Consider the following 21,398-nt stretch of genomic DNA (forward strand, 5'->3'; position numbering starts at 1 on the left):
TCTGAGCTTCATCGACTTGGCGTTGGTGCTGCTTGCTTCAGTGTTACCGAGCTCGATGGGCTCAGACTGCTGATGGTAGCTCTGAACCGAAGGGCCCTGCCTGTAGTCTGCGGCTAGGACCTCAAACGGGTTTTCTTCTCTGCGAGCGGGAGCTCGAACTGAGAGTGCTGGGGCGATGCGGGCTTGACCGGCTAGGAGGCCCCCGACCTGCCCACAGGCTACGAGGCAGGGGTGGCTGGCCTCTCCTTTCTGCCATGGGATGAGGCTTGGCTCTTGGAAGGATCCTGGGCCTGAAAGGTTTCTCCCCGGCGAGGTCGTTCGCTCCGACGGGAGGGGGAAGCGGCTGCTGGGCCTAAGGCAAGGAAGGGAACTGGTACTGGTACTGGTACTGAGAGACCTGATGCAACACTTGTTGCTGGTAGAGTTGGAACTGTTGGAACTGCTACATTTGAGCTTGCATGGCTCGCATGCACTACACTAGGTCTTCCAACTGGTTCTGGTTGGTCACTAGGAGCACAACCAAAGGTTCAGCAAAGGTCGCTCCAAACGTGGAAGGGAGTGGAGCGTTCACGGGTGCCACTGTGAGAGGCACGTTCAAGCTGGGAACCCCGTCCACAGAGAGGGGAACAGTGAACTGTCCGATACAGACATTGGCGAGTTGGGGTTACTCCCCAGAAGCGTTCTGGTTGGCACCGCGTCCGGTACTGCTGGAGGAGGCCATGAATACTAAGTTCTCAGAGGAAGATTGTAAAAAACTAGAGGAAGGCTTTTTGAAGCATTTCCCACAGATGGCGCCAAATGATGCTGCGCAATCCGGGCACTCCTAGCTGGCGGCTGACTGGCTCCTAATTGGCGATGGACGATACCTAAGGAGAAGACGGTGAAGGATTCCCAAGGGACTTGCATGGTGGGAATACTCCGATGCTTAAGTTAGAACATTGGAGAAAGCAATAAAGAGTGCAAAGAAGGCTAAGAGTGCAGGTCGCACTAGATCACTGAATGTTCGAGATTAGCTCGAGATAAAATTCAGATATATTCCAGATGTTCAAGATACCTTTTCCCCTTCGACCATGGGGTTCTTAAATATAGGCGTTCTTGTCAAATCGGGCGTAATCGCCACTGGACCTCTGTCACAGCCATTATTTGCCAGGGCTGCGCAGGTAACCGTTGTAGAGTACTACCCAATCGGATGAGTGACACGTCTCGGAAGGACAGGCACGCCACCATTTGTCAAGAGACGTGGGTGCAGTCTGTCGGGTTGGCAGGGACTGCACCGTCAGTCAGGAGACGTGGTGCAGTCTGACGGGTACGGTTTTGTCAGATAGAAGCTTCCTGAAAACATTGTGTCGCTTAGTAGCGAGCTGCCTTGTAGCGAGCTACCCCGTAGCGAGCTGCCTTGTAGCGAGCTACCTTGTAGCGAGCTCCTAGGGGTACTTCGAGGTGATTCTTCTTAAGGTTGCCCTTGGGGCAGTTTTTCTGCCTAAGTATTGGAGCGAGCTGGTTATCCTAGCTCGCAAGCTGGGATAAACTTGTATTGGAGTATTCCCTTTTAGTACGTCGGGGGTCCTCGAGCTCGTGCTGTAGCGAGTTCACCCTATGGCGAGTTGTGACGCAGCGAGCTGTCCTGCGGACTCGTTACTTAGTCGCGGTCAAGCTGTGGTGCTGAACTGTTACTTGTGCTGAGTCATGTCCACGTGTCACCGTCTCAAGGGGTCGGGTCAAATCACCCTCCATCAATATATATAAACAAAAATATACATACCAATATATTAGAATATATATTTTCTGGAAATATATATCTCACATATTTCAGAATATATATTTTTTAGATATAGATTTTTTCAAATATTTCAGTTTTTATGTAAAACTGAAATATCTTTATTTAACAGTTTTAAATATAAAATATATTTAAATTAAAACCGAAATATATATTTAAATAGATTAGGTTTTTCATACAAAACTGAAGTTTTTTGTGCAAATATATCATCACTAACCGTATTTTTTTTTTCAAAGCTTAAACTTAAACAAAACACAAATAAAATATATCAACTTGTAACATGCATTAAATTAAATAAAAAAATACTAACCTTTGAATGACTGAAGTTGAGACTTTGAGAATGAGACCTGAGCTTGAGTTGAGAGAATGAGAACTTTGAGAAGATGGGAGTTGGGAGAGCCAAGTTCAAATGATATCTTGAAGTTGAGACTTGAGAACTTGAAATTTTAAAATTTTGATTCTTGAGTTGAGAGTCAATTTGTATTAGAGAATAGAGATTGTGCTTGAGTTGAGGGGCTAAGGGGGGCGGACCAAGTTAGAATCACCTCATCAGCTGCCAACAAATTGTGGAATGGACCCCAAGTCTCAATGAATGAATTCTTCATTTGTTCTGCTGTGAAATTGCCTAATAATATCACCTTTAAGGTGATGTGTTTGGTTTGAAGGGAAAGGTAGGGAAATCCATACAAGGTTTGTAAAGGTTTCCCTACCTTTCCTTTCCTTTTCCTACTTTTTTTCTTTAAACCAAACACAACATTAAAAGATTGGATTTGCTCCTCCCAAAGTGCCTCACGCCATCCTTATAGTGCATCACAGCCATACATTAAAAACATCCCTTATACTTGATGTTATCATTCATAGGAAGATGTTCCTATTAATACATGGTGGCATTGCGCTGTGAGGTTGGTACGAGGCGCACTCTGTGAGAAAGAAACCCGAATTGGGTATGGGACGAGAGATAGCTAAGAGCTCGCTGCTCGCTGCTCGCTGATTGAATTTTCACTTCTAGAGAGGGCATCAGCTATTACATTTTTTCTCCCTTTCTTGTACTTGATGAAATCGAACCCCATCGGCTCGTATAAACATTCCTGCAGTTGGGCTTTGTGGTTGAAATCTTTTGGTCCCATAAGTGTTTCAAGCTTTGATGATCTGTTGCAAACTTTAAGACAAAGATCAAGAAGAACAAAACTTTGCTCTACCATTTCACAATTACAGTGGTATTAATGCATTGCCCTCCAAACAATGAGATTATGAAGTTATTTACCATGCATATATACTAAATAAGCCTTGAACAACAATGTATGACCGAGTCCTGAGAAAAAAAATTGGACAGGAATTTTACCATTTCGAGTCTGACAACACGGATGTGAAGAAGAATTAAACTGCAACGAAGATTTTTTCAGGGAGCAATATTCTAACTTTACTTGAATAGATAGATTAATTGTAGAGAGGAAATTACACAAAAGTCCATGCATGTATTATAAGGGAAAAGAAGGAAGAGAGATAAGTTCATGAATTAATATTGGTAAAGTTGTCTATTAGATAGGATCACTAAAAAGTTTGAGGAATGAATTTGAAAAAAAAAAAAAGAAAAAATAAACGAGATGGAGCAGAAGCTAAGCTTGACTGGATTTAAGCAAATAAGGTTCACGGAGTAGTAATTTAAAAATTAGACTGAAAAATATGAAATTTCATAAGAAACCCAACAGTATTTACTGGTTGACGTTCTTCTTTTTCTTCTTCTTCTTTTTTTAGCTAACCAAGGTGAAAGGAAGTAACAACAATAGTGATACAAGTTTCTAGTATATTTTCCATAATTGTGACTCATTTGGAACAAAGAAATAAAATGACCATTGGAATTGAAGAGTCACTAAGGACATGTTTGGTTTAATTTTCATTCTTACCCAATATGAAATTCTAAAATGGAAAAGAATAGATAAAAATAGGCAAAATGAAAAAACATTGCTATAAACCAAATACTTTTTTCCTAAAAATGAATTCTTTTCAAACGGATAAGTGTCCTATGTTGCTCATTTTCATTCTTCAAAAAAAAAAAAAAATTGTCGGTATTCACAAATCGTCAGCCTAGGTCTCCAATAGTCAATGTTTACCAATTGGCATATAGATGTTTCGTAAAAGTACTTTCATAAAGCGTTTTTATAAAAGTACTTTCACAAAATGCTTTTATAAAAGTACTTTCATAAAAGTGCTTTTATCGAAGTGCTTTCCTAAATTAAAGTGTTTTTGTACTTTCATAAAATTGCTTTCATAAAAGTACTTTCGTAAAAATGATTTTATAAAAGTACTTCCATAAAAGTATTTTTGTAAAAGTACTTCCATAAAAGCGCTTTCGTAAAAGTACTTTCACAAAAGTACTTTCGTAAAAGTGCTTTTATAAAAGTGCTTATGTAAAAGTACTTCCATAAAAATTCTTTTATAAAAGTGCTTCCATAAAAGTACTTCCATAAAAGTTCTTTTATAAAAGTACTTTTGTAAAAGTGTTTTAATCAAAGTACTTCCATAAAAGTACTTTCGTAAAAGTGATTATTTTTACAGGTCCCACTTGAATTTTCCCTTTTCAAAGAAAAATAATAGATGGGCACCACTTGAAATAATTATAAGTGGGTTCCACCTCTCTCTCTCTCTCCCCCCTATCTTCTCACTCCTTTCCACCTATCACCACCACTACAACTCTCAGCAACGACGATTAACACTCCCTTGTCTTCTTCCTCTAGAAGAACAACTGCAATAGCAATCAATCAAGGGAAATACAGGGTTAAAGACAAAATTATAAAAGTCTCCCCAAGTATCAAGGGTGATTGAGGCAAATGAGCTTGTGGACATATTTTTGCCGATTTTGTCTCTAACTTTGCATTTCCCTCAATCAGTTGTTATTGTAGTTATTCCTCTAGAGGAAGAAGGCATGGGGGGGAGTGTTAATCGCCACTGCTAAGAGTTGCAACATCGGTGGCGGGTTGAAAGGAGGGAGAGAGAGAGACCCATTTATAATTTCAAGTGGGGTCCACTTATTACTTTTGTTTGAGAAGAGGAATTCAAGTGGAAGCCACATATATATACTTTCAAGTGGTATCCACTTACATATTATTTTCAACATTTATTAATTATATATTAAATAGTTTTATTTTATTCAATAGGACCCATTTGCAATTTTTTAGTTTTTTGAATTTAATAGTTCTACATCAACATTTCCTATTATTTTATTCATTATTTAATAGATTATAAACAGTGTCACGAACACAATGTGTTATTTACCTACGGCTGACATTATTTAAAATTCAAGGGTTTAAATTGGCACTTTTGATTGTACATAATATGTTATTTATCTTAAAGTACCCTTATGGTTTAGCTAATTGACCAATTCTACCCTTACTATTTACGTATTGTCTTTAAAGTATCCATCATTGGAAAGAAATGGAATATCCAATTTGTTATTCAAATTATGTAGAGAACAACAAAATAAGATATCACGAATGACAGTAAGCAGAAGAGCCGAACTTGTCGATCATACTAGATTGCCCAGAACTCATCTGGTAGGCCAGCTCCCCCTATGGAGGAACAACTTGCAAAGATCCCTCACATCGTCGCGTCCTCGCAAGTCCTCCGGTGCCATGGCAACATGGCATGGCCTTGAACCAACAATCCACCAAGTTCATCAGCCCCACACTTACCGACACTGTAGTCATCGAGAATCACTGCAAACCTGAACGATGCTTGCCAAAGTTCTAGACCTTCCAACATTCTTCAGAGCCAAACCCCTGCAGTTTTTTAGCTCTTCGATACCGTTTATCGATGTTGCATCCCACAATTCCTAAAGTCTATACTTTATAGCCAAACCTGCCCAAACCCCTACTCTTCTTGAGCTATTAACCAATGTCTTTCAGTTTGATACAATCGTCCATGCCAGTTTCAGTTGGAGTAGAACCACATGTAAATCCGTGACTTCGTATTAGAGCAGGGTATACTAGGAAGTCCAAGTGGGGAATTTCTTGTGACCAAGAGATTGAAAACATCCAAATGGCTCATGACCAACTAAAACTGTCTTCTTGCTGCTCACTCTCTCACCTCCATAAATCTTTTGGAAGTTTCAGCTTATAAAGCTTTCCATTTGAAAGGCAAAAGAATATGCGACTTTCATTCATTGCTGCTCACTCTCTGTGTCTGTGCACATAGAGAAATCTTCGATTCTTACCCATTGGTGTTAAAAGAGCTCACCATGATTCTCTTAAAGCAGATAGCCAAAGCTCTACAAAGGAAAATTGAGGAGATGAGAGAACTACTTGAAATGGGATACTGGTTCCACAAATGGAATTCTATGCTCAGCTGTCCTCTTTGACAAATGGCAGAAGAATAGTTTGAAGGAGCGCTACATAAATCAAGGTTCAGAGTTCATTATAGGAAAAGGTTCCATCAACTGATCTACACTGCCATGCTGAATCACAGCCATGGCATCAGAGCTGCTGAGACTGGGAAGTTCCCTCCCAGTACCTAACGTTCAAGAGTTGACCAAAGAGCCCATATTCACAGTTGACAGTCTCACCTCGATACCCGATACCTGCGCCCCGATTAGGACCCTCTTGTCATCTCCAACGCCAATTCTCTTCCCACAATTCCTGTCATTGACTTGAACAACTTGCTTTCTACAGAATCTATGGGGCTCGCTCTACTTGTAAAGATTGGGGCTTCCTCCAAGTTCCAATTTGTATGTATCTGCTAGTCTCCATGTAAGAGATGGATATTAAGCTTCTCTCTCTCTCGTTTTGAAGAGACACCGTGGTCTGTGGACAGGAAAGGAAAGAGTCATACAAATTGAAAATAGAGCTAGAGCCATGGTCCCTGGTATGCGGGTTATATCGTACATTCGTATGTATCATCTCGTGCTGTGCTTTGCCGGATATGGTAGGCACTGTAGGTGAGTATTGGGAAATAAGAAAAGTGTGTCGTGCTGCTACTCCGCTTAGCTCTTGAGGATGATGAATAGATCACAAGAAGGGTATTTTAGAAATTTTAAAAATTTATCAATTACATGATATTACATGTAACGGAGATTTTAAACAATTGTCAAAAACTTTTAAGACAATGCGTAAACAGTAAGTCACAAACAGTAGAAAACTTAAATCGTTTTTACATCCTATATCCCCACCATGTAATGGCAATTTGTTATTAAGTTCTCTAATGCCAATACGACGGATTAGGAATATCTACTATGAGATGATCAAATCCATATTTGGGAGTGATTGTAACCTGGGTGGGCCCATTCATCTCATTAAGAGAAAAAAGGTTGAAAAGCAATAACAAATACAAATCTTAGCACAGTTGGTGCACTCGATAGAAATACAAATCTTCTTCAGAAATATCCGATAGGAAGTAAGATATCTATTTAAATCAAATTTCAAACAACACGTGTACAAATTTAAACGGTAGGCCCACTATCCACTCTATCAACGTGCCGCGTCCTACTTTTATTGCATTCACAATACAAAACCGTATGAACGACGCAACTCCAAAGCACAATCAACCCAAACAAGCAAATCAGCCCCAGCTTCATCACCCAATCCTCACCGTCCATCACAACCCTAAACCCCCACCCGAAGCCAAAACCAGAAACCCAGCCAAAACCGCTTCTCCTCCACCATCCACCACCCCGCCTTCACGGCCTCCCACCCAAGCCGCTCCTCCGTCACCGAAACCACCACCGCGGAGCTCAGCACTGCCCTCAGATATTCGTCCACGATTAGCCCGATAACCGCCACCAACCACCTCGAACGCGAGTTATCAGCTACCATCGCCGAGATTGTTCTTGGCACGTGATCATAAGCCACCATGATAATGAACACGTAGATAGACGTAACCAACGGTCTCTTCCAACTCATCAGAATTGCTGTAACCGCAGTCCGGCAACTCGGCCTTCTCCCGGAGTACGCTAGTAACATCGAGTTAACGGATGTTATCGTCGCCAAGACAGAGAGGACGTAGGAAGGGAGGAAGAAAAGTGTCTTGAGTCGGAGCAGAGTGAGTGAGTCGGCTCGGGATTCTTTCAACAGTGCGAGAGCTTCGAGGCTGTAGATTTGGTCTTTGAGCTGGCGAGAATAGAGTGATGAACAAAAGAAAAGGAGAGAGAGTGGGAAGGTGGTGAGGGCAAATATGGAAATAAAAAGTCTCGGGTTGTCTCGAAATACGTTGAAGGAGGAGTGGAAGAGGGTTTTCAGGGAGCAAAGAGAGCGAGTTTCATGGAAGATGAATTCTTTCTCCTCTGTTTCAGACATTCTTTTCTCATATCTTCTTCTCTGCTAACAAATCCGAAGTTCCTTCTGTCCGGCTTTGTTTATAGATTTGAGTACTACTGAAATACCTTCAATTGGAGAAGCTTTTGACCGTTGCATGTGGAAAGCGTTGTTTGTGGGGTACGATAGACGGTCAGGATGGAATGAAGGATCTGTGCCACCTTTACAATGGAGATAGACACGATGAAGTAGAGAAGAAAACGAGGTTCACTTTTGGGGATTAGGTGGCCATCCGGTTTGACATTACTGCATTCGGTTTTTGTTTCGATGATTTTCAAGATTGATTTGTCTTCTTGGCATAAAGGACACCTCAAACAGTAAATGGGTCCCATCTAAGTGTGGCCATAGAAAAAATCAGCATGCAACCCTCTCATGTATCTCTACGAGTTCGGACGGTCTCGCATATGAAAATGCAGGCCTTCTCGATCTTATCCTCCCGCATTCAAGGTTATTGGGTTTAGAATCTGAATTTAAATTTTTTTTTTTTATTTTTTGTTATATAAATGATAAATAAGTAAAAAAAAAAGATGAAAAACAATTTTTTAATTATTTGATTAAGATATATAAAAGCATATAAATTATCAATTATTTTTCAATTTAAAATATTATTAAATTCAATACTTAATATAAAAAAATTTATATGCTTTTTTTAATAATATATGGATCGGGGAGGATCGGGTTTAATCTAATATAGCACCCTCATCCCTACCCAAAATTCTCTCCTTCAAGGAAAAGAAAAAACATGTCAGGGATGGGAGGCTTGGTCAACTAGTAACTAGTAAGTAGCTATGGCCTTATGGGTCTATACTTAAGGATTTAACATGCCAAATTCATGCGGGTTTGCTTCAACCTAAATCCAATCCAAAGATATTCCTATTACATTTTGACCAATCAAAACATGTCTTGCTGTCATCATTATTCAAATTTTGTATGGTTTCTATATATTCTTATGCATATAAAAGTATTTTTTATTTATTATATTTATTTTTTTGAATATAAAATATAAGAGATGTATTTAATTTTTTGGCAAATTTTTTTTTATTTTTTTTATAACTTTATCTCTTTTTAATTTTAATTATTTAACTATGACATCATATGTTGACACATTTGACCTGAAAGTTGAATGACCCACTAACAAATGGAAAAACAATTTCATTTTATAATCAGGTTTTAAAATTTGTATTTCGGTTCCATCTTTACTAAAAGCTCTTCTAAATAAAATTTTGGCCTATGCTTATGTAATTGGAAATTCATTTCATAAATTTATTTATCTATAAAAGCAAGAGATGCAAAGCGATGTCTATATTCTACCTTGTTCCATAAGATTTAGAAGCACTTTTGCAACCTTCTCTCAGTCCATGGGTGTTCCCCCTTGCACCCTTTTTGAATTTGAGAATGAAGTCCTTCCTTATAAGGTGTAGGTTGATCAAAAGGATACAACAGATAAAATCTTAGCTTGATTTTCTTGGGCATAACCTTTTCTATGACATCAATGGCTTAGCTCTTCATGCTTTTTGCATGAATAAGTAAATAACAAAGTATGTGGGCATATGGATAATTGTTTATTGCACTTATTTTTCTTTAATATGATCAATATAAAATATCAGAAATATGCCTAATTTTTTTATATCTTATATATTTTTATAAATTTTTATACTTATTTATATTTTTTAAATTTCATTATATAACTATGACTTCATGGGTTGACCCATTTGATTTAGATAGTTGAATTTCTTACCCACCACTTAGAAGAAGGGTGGTTTCATTTTTGGGTCAATTAAAAAAAATATGGGTTTTATATTGTTAAAAGTATTGGATATAGATCTTATTAGTAAAGTTTATTAGTGGGAAAGTATTTAAATATAGGATTTAATGAGAGAGAATTTAATATCTTAAATATAAATTCAATAAGAAGGAATTAAATGAGGTGAAAAGTATTAATTCAAATTACAGTTTCAATCCCAACGACTGGAGATGGACTGAATTAAAAAATAGGGGTATTTTTTTCAAAAAAGTCTACACATAGATCAAAATAGTGGAATTTATTAGTGAGAAAAATACCTTAAATATAGGATTTAATGAGTAGAATAAGAATTAATACCTTAAAATATAAGATTCACGAAAGGAATAAAATGAAGTGATAAAAAATAATAATTCAAACTATGCTTTCAACCCTCGCAATTGGACATGGACTAAATTCAAAAATAGGGATATTTTAATCAAAGAAAAGTTCCACACACTCATCGAGTTAACACATAGCCAAGCAAGTGATTCAAAGTTGTCGCTTATTGCATTAGCACATGTAGTGGTTTTAAGTGTTACTCGGTAAAGTCCATTTGGGTGCCCTAGTGGGTGCATGAAATTATTGTTGGAGTTCGTAGTGGTGCTGCTCGATTGGTGGACTAGTGCAGCGCTAATGAGTGGTTGTGTTACCACATCGATTGGTGGACTAGTACAATATAAAAAAAATTCTAATTTTTTCTACATTTTTATAATTTTTTATATTTATTTCTATTTAAAAATTTATTATTTATCTACGACATCATGGGTTGACCAACGTGACCAAGATAGTTGAATTGCTTACGCACCACTTAGATGGAAAGATGATTTCGTCTTTGGGTTAATTAAAAAAAGAAGATTTTACATTGTAAAAAGTATTTGATATAAATCTAATTAGTATAATCTATTAATGAGAAAATACCTTAAATATGGGATTTAACGAGAGAAAATTGAATACCTTAAATATAAAATTCAACAAAAGGGAATTAAATGAGGTTAAAAGTAGTGATTTAAATTATACTTTCAACCCTCCCAATCAAAGATGGAAGAAATTCAAAAATAGGGGTATTTTAGTCAAAGAAAAGTTTTACACCTTCATTCATACTTTTAAGAGTATATACATACATACATACACACGCAAAACCGTGTCATGGAAAGACTTTGGTGTTTGGTTCAGTTTTATGGGAGTTTTATTTCTGAATCCATTCCTTTGTTCAAGGTGATCCTTCGTGTTGGCACTTCTAGACTTCTTATGTGGTGTTTAGATGCTTATTTAGTGATTTATTCCCAATGCTCAACTTACTTTTTTTTCCATCAACTTGATCTAATCCTTGTGTTGTCTTATTGTTTTTATTTCATGTTACTAGTCTTTTGATTGGGTCTTTGTTAACTGTTTTGAGCTTGTTTTGTAATCCAAGCATGAACGAATGAACTATGTTAGTATATACTATGAACTATGTTAGTATATACTAGTAAATGTGCATGTGCCTCCACATATAACGTTACATAACAATGTGGCAAGAGAGAGAGATTAACCATCTTATAGCCCCGGGTCTCAATTTTTAAGTTTGTATCGTCATCTGTTGGGGTTCCCTTAGCAATTTATCTTCAAGCAAAAAATAAAATAAAATTGCGGGGTGGATAAGACTTTGGTGTTTGGTTCAATTTTATAGGAGTTTTTCTTCTGAGTTCATTCCTCTATTGGAGGGAGATCCTTCATGTGGGCACTTCTAGACTTCTTATGCGGTTTTTAGAGGTTTATTTAAAGGTCTATTCCCAACGCTCAACTTACTTTTTTTCCAGCAACTTAGTCTAATCTCGGGTGTTGTTTTATGTTGTCTATTTCATGTTAGTACCTACTATTTTTTTGGGTGTTTATTGATTGTTTTTGAGCTTGTTTTGTAATCCATGAATGAATGAATGAATTATGCTTTTAGGGCTTCAAAAAAATTAACAATAATAATTTTAATATCTTTATTGTAACCCATTAAGTGGTGAAAGCATGGGGTGCTAGTGGAATTATTATTGTTATCATCTCAACACCTAGTTATGAAATTATGTTTTACCATTGTTTCTCGAAACATATTTTCAAATATAGATTTTTCGATGAACATATGATTTCAAATTCACTCATGAATTTTAAAGCGAACCTTAAACAAATGTTCACCAATTTATTGCACTATCTTGCAATTTGCTCACACATTTCCTGTAGCATTGCACATAAGTCCAAAGTAACAAGCCCTAATTGCCAATGCAACTTATTCACTATAGGCCTGGGAAAACCAATCTTGAGTGTTGCCTTCGGGCTAACACCCTAGTTGTAATGAGCCCTATGTAGCAAAATCCTTGAGTAACCAATCCTAGCCACTCAGTCTAAAGCCTTGGGTAACCAGTTTCAGGCACATAGCAATGTCTGACTAATGCCAAACACTCGGTCAATGCTCTAGATAACCAATCCCGAGCACATAGCATAAAGAATTGTATGGATCAAAATTCAAAGGAATGGCTATTCTGTCTCGTCTTTCAATGGAGGCAATCGCCCCATATATATACAATTACATCATGATCAAATTAGCAACTTCCTAAAACCATAACTTCCTAAAACTCTATCCACAATATTAGCAACTTACAATATTAGCAACTTCCTAAATACAATATTAGCAACTTCCTAAATAATATCTTTCTAAATATATACAGTATTTACAATATCTCCATTACTCCCCCTCAAGTTGGAGCATGTAGGTCACGTATGCCTAACTTGCGAAGAAGAAAATCGAACTGTCGTCGCCCAAGTGCCTTGGTCAAAATATCTGCCAACTGATTATAAGTCTATACATGAGCAGTCTCAATAGTCCGAGCATGCAAGGCATCACGAACAAAGTGACAATCAACTTCTATATGTTTGGTGCGCTCATGAAACACCGGATTAGCCACAATATACATAGCGGCACGACTATCACAATGCAATTTCATAGGTCTGGGATGTTCCACCCCAAAATCACGAAGGACACTCTTCAACCATTTCAATTCACACGTCGCAGCAGCCAGAGACCTGTACTTTGCTTCTGTAGATGATCGTGAGACTGTATGTTGCTTCTTGGTTTTCTAGGAAACAGGAGACCGTCCAAGTATTACAAAATACGCAGTCAAAGAGCGTCGTGTCAAAGGACAACTGGCCCAGTCGGAGTCACAATAAGCATATAATCTGAGATCACTGTTGACGCTTAACATGATTCCCTGTCCTGGATTTCCTTTTAAGTGTCGAACCACCCGTAGAGCCACATCCCAATGTTCTTGTCGTAGTTGTTGCATAAATTGAGCCAATATATGCACAAAATAACAAATCTCAGGCCGTGTTATAGTAAGATAAATTAATCTCCTACCAGACGTCTATAATTTTCTGGGTCATCCAGGAACTTCCCGTCGGCCAGTGCGAGTCGATGATTTTGTTCCATGGGCAGATGGGCCGGTTTAGCCCCCAGTAATCCTATTTCAGAAATAATATCTAATGCATATTTTCGCTGGTAGAGATAGATGCCCTCATCTCCTCTAGCGACTTCGATGCCAAGAAAATACTTTAGTGTTCCAAGATCCTTCATGTGAAAACACCAACTCATATATTGTTTGAATTGATGTATCATCTCCCCATCGTTTCCTCCCACGACAAGATCATCCACATACACCAAAACACATAGTGTAGCTCCATTTTTATGGTAAGTGAATATAGAATAGTCTGAATGTGATTGAGTAAAACCATACGTCTTTAACGCCGTACCTAATTTGGCAAACCAGTTTCTGGGTGCCTGTCACAATCCGTATAGAGATTTGCGCAGACGACATACTTTCCCTGAATGTGTAGATGAAAAACCGGGCGGCTATCGCATATACACCTCTTCCGCCAGGTCACCATGCAAAAAGGCATTATGCACGTCCATCTGATGAAGCTCCCACTTTCGTGCCGCTGCTACAACCAAGAACAACCAAACAGTCACCATCTTTGCCACTGGTGCGAAAGTCTCATTATAGTCTATCCTGGTCTTCTGGTTGTTCCCTAAAATCACCAATCTTGCCTTGTGTCTTTCGATCGTTCCATCTGAATATACTTGGTCTTGTATACCCATTTGCACCCGATGGCTCACTTCCCGGGGGCAACGGTTCAAGGGTCCAGGTCCCATTGCGCTCGAGAGCTTCAATTTCTTCCTTCATGGCTTGTCTCCAATGTGACTCACGGATTGCTTCTGAAAAATATGTGGGATCTTTCCCTGCAGTTATAGCTGTCAAAAACTGTCTATGTCTCAAAGAAAAGTTAGTACAAGTCACGTAACGTGTAATAGGATAGGACGCACCTGAGGAATGGTATGATGTGGCATGATCCGCGAGGGGGTCGTTAATGTGCTGCGCTGTGTGGCATATATAGTCCTTCAGCTTCTCAGGAGGACGCCTTTCCCTACATCCTCGACCAAGGTTTTTTCCTTCACTGTTGCTTTCCAAGTTCACGTTGCCTTCTCTCTGTTCATTAAGATCTTCACCACTCCCCCTTGCTTCCGGAGTCACATCTTCTTCAGGAGTTGATTCATCATTCGAATTTTCTGCACTATTCGCCTCATGGTCATCAAAGAATTGTGCATCATTATTACAGACAGACGGTTGCTCAGCCACACCGGGGTTAAGGGATTCAGAAACAACAGCTTTATAAGGAAATATATGTTCAGAAAATACAACATCACGAGATACAAAGAACTCATTTGTATCTAAGTCATAGAGTCTCCATCCTTTCTTACCGAAAGGGTACCCAACAAATATGCACCTTTGACTTCGAGAACCAAACTTGTCTTTGTCACTCCCCTAATAATGAGCATGACATAAACACCCAAAAACATGAATATGTTTGTAAGTTGGTTCCTTCCCAAACAGCAATTCACATGGACTCTTTCCATCAAGTAAAGAACTTGGAGTACGATTAATTAGGTACCCGACAGTCAACACACATTCACCCCAAAAACTCACCGGTAAGTTTGCATGAAAACGCAAAGCACGTGCAACATTCAGAATGTGTCGATGCTTGCGTTCCACCCTGCCATTTTGCTGAGGTGTCCCTACACAAGATGTTTGTTGAATGATGCCATGAATATTACAATAATTACTCAAGGCTACAAATTCTGACCCATTATCACTTCTTATCACCCTAACCTTACTGTCGAATTGGGTCATTACCATGGCACAAAATTTCACAATATTAGCTCCAACTTCACTCTTTTCTGCCATTAAATAAATCCACACTACCCGTGAATAATCATCAACGATAGTCAGGAAATATATAGCACCACATGAAGCAGGAGTACGATATGGTCCCCAAACATCACAATGAATTAAGGCAAAAGGTGCAGAAGCTTTATTAGAACTTAGAGGAAACACATCACGAGTTTGTTTAGCTCTTAAACAAATATCACACAACTCACTGGATGTTTCTTAACTAGCAAGTTTATTTTTAATAGTAGGAAGTAAACTAACAACTTGTATTGAGGGATGTCCCATTCGCCAGTGCCACAGCTCATATGAGTCCACCTTTTCCAACCTGCATGCACTTGTCCTTGCCACATAGAGCCAAAGATAGACCCCATCACGCTTCTCACCCACACCAATCACTGTCCTCGAAGTGGGGTCCTGCATTACACATAAATTGTCAAAAAATGTGACTGTACATTTTAATTCATCAATAAATTGAGACACAGATATCAAATTGCAATTCAAGTTGGGAATATATAAAACATGTTTTAAGTAAAATCATTTCCCAAGTTGTACTTCTCCTTCTTGCAACGCCATCATATTCTTTCCATCAGGGAGTCCAATGGCGCACGGAGCGATTTCATGCACATTTTTCAATAGCTCCAAAGTCCCAGTCATATTATGAGAACACCCTGAATCAATCAACCACATTTTCTTACCCGTCAATTTTTCTGAAGTGGATTCCTTGTGTGAATTGATCATCGCCATTAATGTTGCCCATTGTTCATCATCAAGTCTAGGAAAGCCAGCTTTATCGCTGGTCCGTACAGTCGCAGCAGTGGTGCTAGTGCCGCAGTTTCCTGGTGTCTGGATAGCATTGGCTGCCACTGAACCAGATCCTCCTCGACCTTTTCCGATTCCCGTGCCTCGACCTCCTCGTCCTCCAGGACCACCAGAGCGACCTCCTTTGCTTGTAAACCACCAATCTAGGTAGCCTACAAGCTGGAAGCATTCGAGTACCTCATGTCCAATTTTCCCACAGTGAGAGCACGTCTTCTCATCCTTGTTTTGAGATTTGGTTCTATTTCCAGTTTGCACAGCAAATCCTACAGCCTCTGCTCATTCTTCACGTGCTCAAGCCACCGTTTTGTGTCGTTCTTCTTGCACAATTATTGCATATATTCGGTTTAAAAAAGATAAAGGTTTTGTACTCAAAATGTTCGATCTAACAGTACCATAAACTGCACTATCAAGACCCATGAGGAATTGATGAATTTTCTCCTTTTCCCGCTCCAACGTCAGCTCGGTCGCCGCTCCACACTTGCATCCACTACACGTGCATTGTGGGTTCTTCACATACCCAGCCAACTCCTCCCACATGGTCTTCATCTTCCCATAATATGCGGATACAGTCATACCTTCCTGTTTGCAATTGGCCAAGTTGCTCTTCAATTGGTGAATCCGCAGATCATTCCCGATGGCGAACCATACCCGAAGATCTTCCCACAGTTCCTTTGCTGTCTCCATATAGGAGATCGTAGACCGGAGCCCTGGTTCTATGGTATTGAATATCCATGCTACCAACATGGAATTCACACTACACCAATCTTCCAATTCGCCGGCATCATCACCAGGTTTTGTCACATTTCCTTCAAGGAAAGCTAATTTCTTCTTTGCTCGGAACGCGTATTTCACAGCTTTGGCCCATTCATCATAGTTATCCCCTTTCAAGACGATAGGGGTCATGACCAAGCCGGGGTTGTCTTGCAAACCAAGGTAATAAGGAGATTTCGAATCAGCCATAGTGTAAGTATGGCTCTGATACCATAAGGAATTGTATGGATCAAAATTCAAAGGAATGGCTATTCTATCTCGTCTTTCAATGGAGGCAATCGCCCCATATATATACAATTACATCATGATCAAATTAGCAACTCTAGAAATTAGCAACTTCCTAAAACCATAACTTCCTAAACTCTATCCACAATATTAGCAACTTACAATATTAGCAACTTCCTAAATACAATATTAGCAACTTCCTAAATAATATCTTTCTAAATATATACAGTATTTACAATATCTCCATTATAGCAAAATCACTGGGTAATTAATACCAGACACTTGGCCAAAAGCCCTAGATAACTAGTTATATCCATACAGCAAAAGCCCTAGGTAACCAAATTCAAGCACGCAACAAAAACCCTAGATAACCAATCCCAGGTTTTCAACCAAAAGCCTTGGGTAACTAGTCCTAGGTATTTAGCAAAAACCCTGTAACCATTCCCAAGCATTAACAGTTTATTTCATCTCCCTACATCTTGATAAACAGAGTGCAAATGCGAACATAGCAACCACAAATTTTGCCCTAAACCAAAAATTGCAAAAGAGATTGACAATAGTGACCTCCAAATCCTGCCCTTTTCTCCCTATAAATAGAGAAGGCTCAAAACTCCCTAGAAGAGTTATTACTTTCTCCCTACATGAGTTTGGCTTGTTCGACTCCTCTTTGTCCTCCCTCTCTCCAATTCTCTATTGGTTCACCACCATTATCTCTGGACTATCGGAGACCAACTACCAGATTAGAGTCCATGGGGCCAATACCATACAATTCCAAAGCTAATGGAGCCAAACCCCTTTCTTCTCCAACTCCTTTTAATGTTTCTCTCTCCTAGATAGATGGTACCCCACTTTCAAATCCATGCAATAGTATTGTAGGTGCTTTACATTTTGTCACAATGACACGCCATAACATAGCCTTCACTATTAAGGCTTTCAACTTATGTAATCACCTACTAATGTTCATTGGTCCATTGTCAACATAATTCTCCGTTATCTCAAAGGGACCACATGAGACTCTATTTCTCACTGATTAACTCATTATTTCAGCCTTTAGGGATGCCAATTGGGTTGGATGCCCTAATGACTGTTGCTCGACTGGTGGTTATGCAGTATATCTTAGCCCCAATTTGATCTCTTGGAAATAACACAAGCAATCCACAATAGTACACTCCAACATTGAGTCTGAATTTCGTGCACTTATTGAAGTCATGGCTGATGTTGGGATCTCCACTCTTCTACGTGAACTAGAGGCGTGTCTCTCTCTACCCATCCAGTCGTGTGGTATGATAACACCAACGCCCACTTATTTAGTGGTTAATCCCATCTTCCACAATCTAACTAAACATGTTGAAATCAACTTGAATTTCATTCAAAGAGTCCCTTGTACCCAACGCTACTTGTACAACTACATAATTTCTCCATGAATAAATCTGGGCATCAACCATCATTATGAATATTCTTTTTCTTCTTGTTCTCTCTCTCTCTCATTTCTTCAAATTGCACCCTCTGTCATATTTATTGAAAATTTCAGATTTTTTCTTTCGTTCGTCTAAGATAATTGATGAGGGGTAATTTGGCCCTCTAGTGACATCGTGCCATGTGGCACTTCCAAACCGTTGCATGACACCTCAACATCATGTAGGCAATGATGTGTCCTTACCAAGTTAGTTGGAACCACCTCAGATTCATCTCAGAGCCACCTCGGACACACCTCAAATGTATTGAGAGAGCAAGCGCCCAACATCACCTCGGATAGGGCCGATGAGGGCATAGCCTTATGCAGCATACGCACCTTGGCAAAGTAAACTAGAGACCTTGGTAGGAGGGCTGACCTCCTATCGAGCACTCACCAACCTGACCGAGGTCCAAGATGGAGACCTATGTGATGTGGAGACCAGCTTCTGCTACGTGCGACTTATCTTCTTTGATTCCTCTGGGATCACATCCTCTGACCGAAAAACTAACTTTCATACCACCCGCTTCGGAGATAATCAGATAAGCCTTATGGCTATCTACTAAGCCTTAAGCATTAGAGTGTCCACCATGGGTACTCTAACATTGTTTTCTTACAGCTTAACCTGCTAACCCCACCAACCCGACATCCGAGTTGTCCTACAGTAAGGAGCTAACCAGATTGTGCACCATCAATTGGCACCATCTATGGGGTCTGCTACAAAAATCCAAAGTTCTTGTTGTCTTTCTGCTCAAACACACCCAATGGCTTCGATAAGCAACAACAACAACAACATTGATAATGTCCAGATCGATGATACTTCAGCCAGGGGGGTAGAATCTACTTGCCCATAATGCACTGAACCAAAATGTCCAGATAGGGCATATCTTCGTCCCATTGATGATACCAAGTATCTCGATGTTGTTAGGGCTGAGCAACCCAACATTACCCACTTCGACTATGCCTCCCTAGTAGGTCAAGCCCTCAGTTCCTCGAGCGAGCTGGGCAGAGAAAGAAGGTTGTAGGATGATTAGGGAGGAAGCAACAAACATAGGAAGAGAAGTCAATCTCCCCATTGCCAAACGAGATCCTGCCCCAGAAGAAGTAGCAAGTCATTGACCCGATGCTCTTAGACTCCCCTATCAAGATCAAGAACTACATGCCACTAAATTCCAGAAGGGGGTAAATCTTGAGGGAGATTAAGTCGATAGAGTATCTGAAGTGGCCGACCCCTTTGAAGGGAAACCCAACAAACCAAAATCAAGATAAGTATTGCCACTTCCATAAAGAGAGGGGGCATGACATTGAAAACTATTGGAACTTGAACGACAAGATTGAGGAGATGATCAAGAGGGTATATCTGAAAAAGTTCATCAAGAGGGAGGACCATCAAGATGATCAATGAAGGAGGGAAGAGGCTCCGTTGAGGAGAGAACAACCCTCACAGTAGTTGTAGGAGAATCATCCACTGATTCGCGGAGTGATCCACATGATCATAGGCAAGTTCATAGTAGCGGGATGTAGCACCTTTGGTGGTCCAACCTCTGTTTGTGAGCTGACCCATGAGGAGGAAAACCCGTTGAAGTGGCCAAGAGTAGAAGAATGATCTATTTCAGAAATGATGACACGTGTGGGGTCCACTACCCCCATGATGACGCCCTCGTGGTAAAGCTCGTAATCCATAACTATGAGGTAAAGTTTATTTTGGTCGACTCAAGCTGCTCAACAGACATCTTGTTTCTGGAAGCATTCAAGCAGATGGAATTGCATAGGAAGGACCAAATCCAGACCAACATACCTTTAATTGGCTTTAGTAGAGAGGTGGTCCAACCTCTAGGAAGGATAAACCTATCACTAATAGTGGGGTCTACGCTGAATAGGGTCATGTTTAATCATGACTTTCTAGTGGTAGCAACAGTGTCGCCATACAATGCAATCTTGGGCCGCCTAATTCTGCATGCCCTTAGAGCGGTGGTATACACATACCACCTCACAATGAAGTTCCCCACTAACTATGGAGTAGGAGTAGTAGTGTGCAGAGGCCAGCTCAAATCTCGCAAGTCTTACGGGGCGGCCCTAAAGGGCAAAGGAAAGCAAGCGTTGGAGGTAGATTTGGAACCGCTCCTAGAAAACGATGAAGATAGAGCTCGCTCGATGGAGGGCATCATCCAGGTGTTGGTGTCAAATACTAACTCCCAGAAGACAGTGTAAATCGGCTCTCGACTTGAGGAACCTCTATGCACTGAACTAGTAAGTTTCTTGCATTCTAATTTAGATATTTTTTCCTGGTCAGCTGTCGATATGCTCGGCATAGACCCCTTTGTTATTACTCATAAACTAAATGTTATCCCCCCTTATTAGACTAATCAGATAGAGGAAAATGAACTTCACCCAAGAGAGGCTGAGGGTAATTGACGAGAAGGTTAGGAAGCTCCTCGAAGAAGACTTCATTAGGGATGTTGAATACCTGAGCTGGATTGCGAATGTAGTGCTTGTGAAGAAGGCGAACAGGAAATGAAACATATGTGTCGATTACATCGACTTGAATAGAACTTGCTTGAAAGACTATTTCCCATTGCCAAGGATAGATCGACTGATAGATACGACCTTGGGGGTTCAAGTTACTAAACTTCGTGGATGCCTATTCCGATTATAACCAGATCTAGATGCATCCTACCGACCAAGAGAAAAGAGCTTTTGTAATTGAAACTGGCTTATACTATTATAATGTCATGTCCTTTGTCCTAACGAATGTTGAGGCGACCTGCCAGCGTCTTGTAAACAAATTTTCTTCCGATTTAATTTGTAATAAAATTAAAATTTATGTTGATGATATGGTAACAAAAAGCAAGTCTTCAAAATCTTTAATCGCTGGTTTAACCAATGTGTTTGCCATATTAAGTTTTTAACCTGAATAAGTTTGTCTTTAGTGTCACATTGGGTAAATTCCTCGATTACATAGTGAATCAATGTGGCATTGAAGCCAATTTTGAAAAAATCCAAGCCATCTTAGATATGCGAC

The 21,398-nt window shown here is 39.6% G+C and overlaps 1 protein-coding gene across 1 annotated transcript; it reads right to left on the minus strand.

Moving 5' to 3' along the window:
• Positions 1–12,374: 12,374 nt before the first annotated feature.
• On the minus strand, positions 12,375–16,887 carry LOC104612388 (uncharacterized). Its single transcript, XM_088897824.1, has 7 exons — positions 16,315–16,887; positions 15,661–16,086; positions 15,434–15,522; positions 15,054–15,292; positions 14,866–14,954; positions 14,205–14,703; positions 12,375–14,120 (listed from the first exon to the last, which is right to left on the minus strand). Exons 1-7 carry the CDS (start codon positions 16,885–16,887, stop codon positions 13,879–13,881), a joined length of 2,157 nt encoding a protein of 718 aa, XP_088753950.1. The 3' UTR covers positions 12,375–13,878.
• Between the last annotated feature and the right edge of the window lie 4,511 nt (positions 16,888–21,398).

This window comes from Nelumbo nucifera, chromosome 2 (assembly GCF_055504915.1).
Source record: "Nelumbo nucifera cultivar China Antique chromosome 2, China Antique-T2T, whole genome shotgun sequence".
NCBI classification, from domain to species: domain Eukaryota; kingdom Viridiplantae; phylum Streptophyta; class Magnoliopsida; order Proteales; family Nelumbonaceae; genus Nelumbo; species Nelumbo nucifera.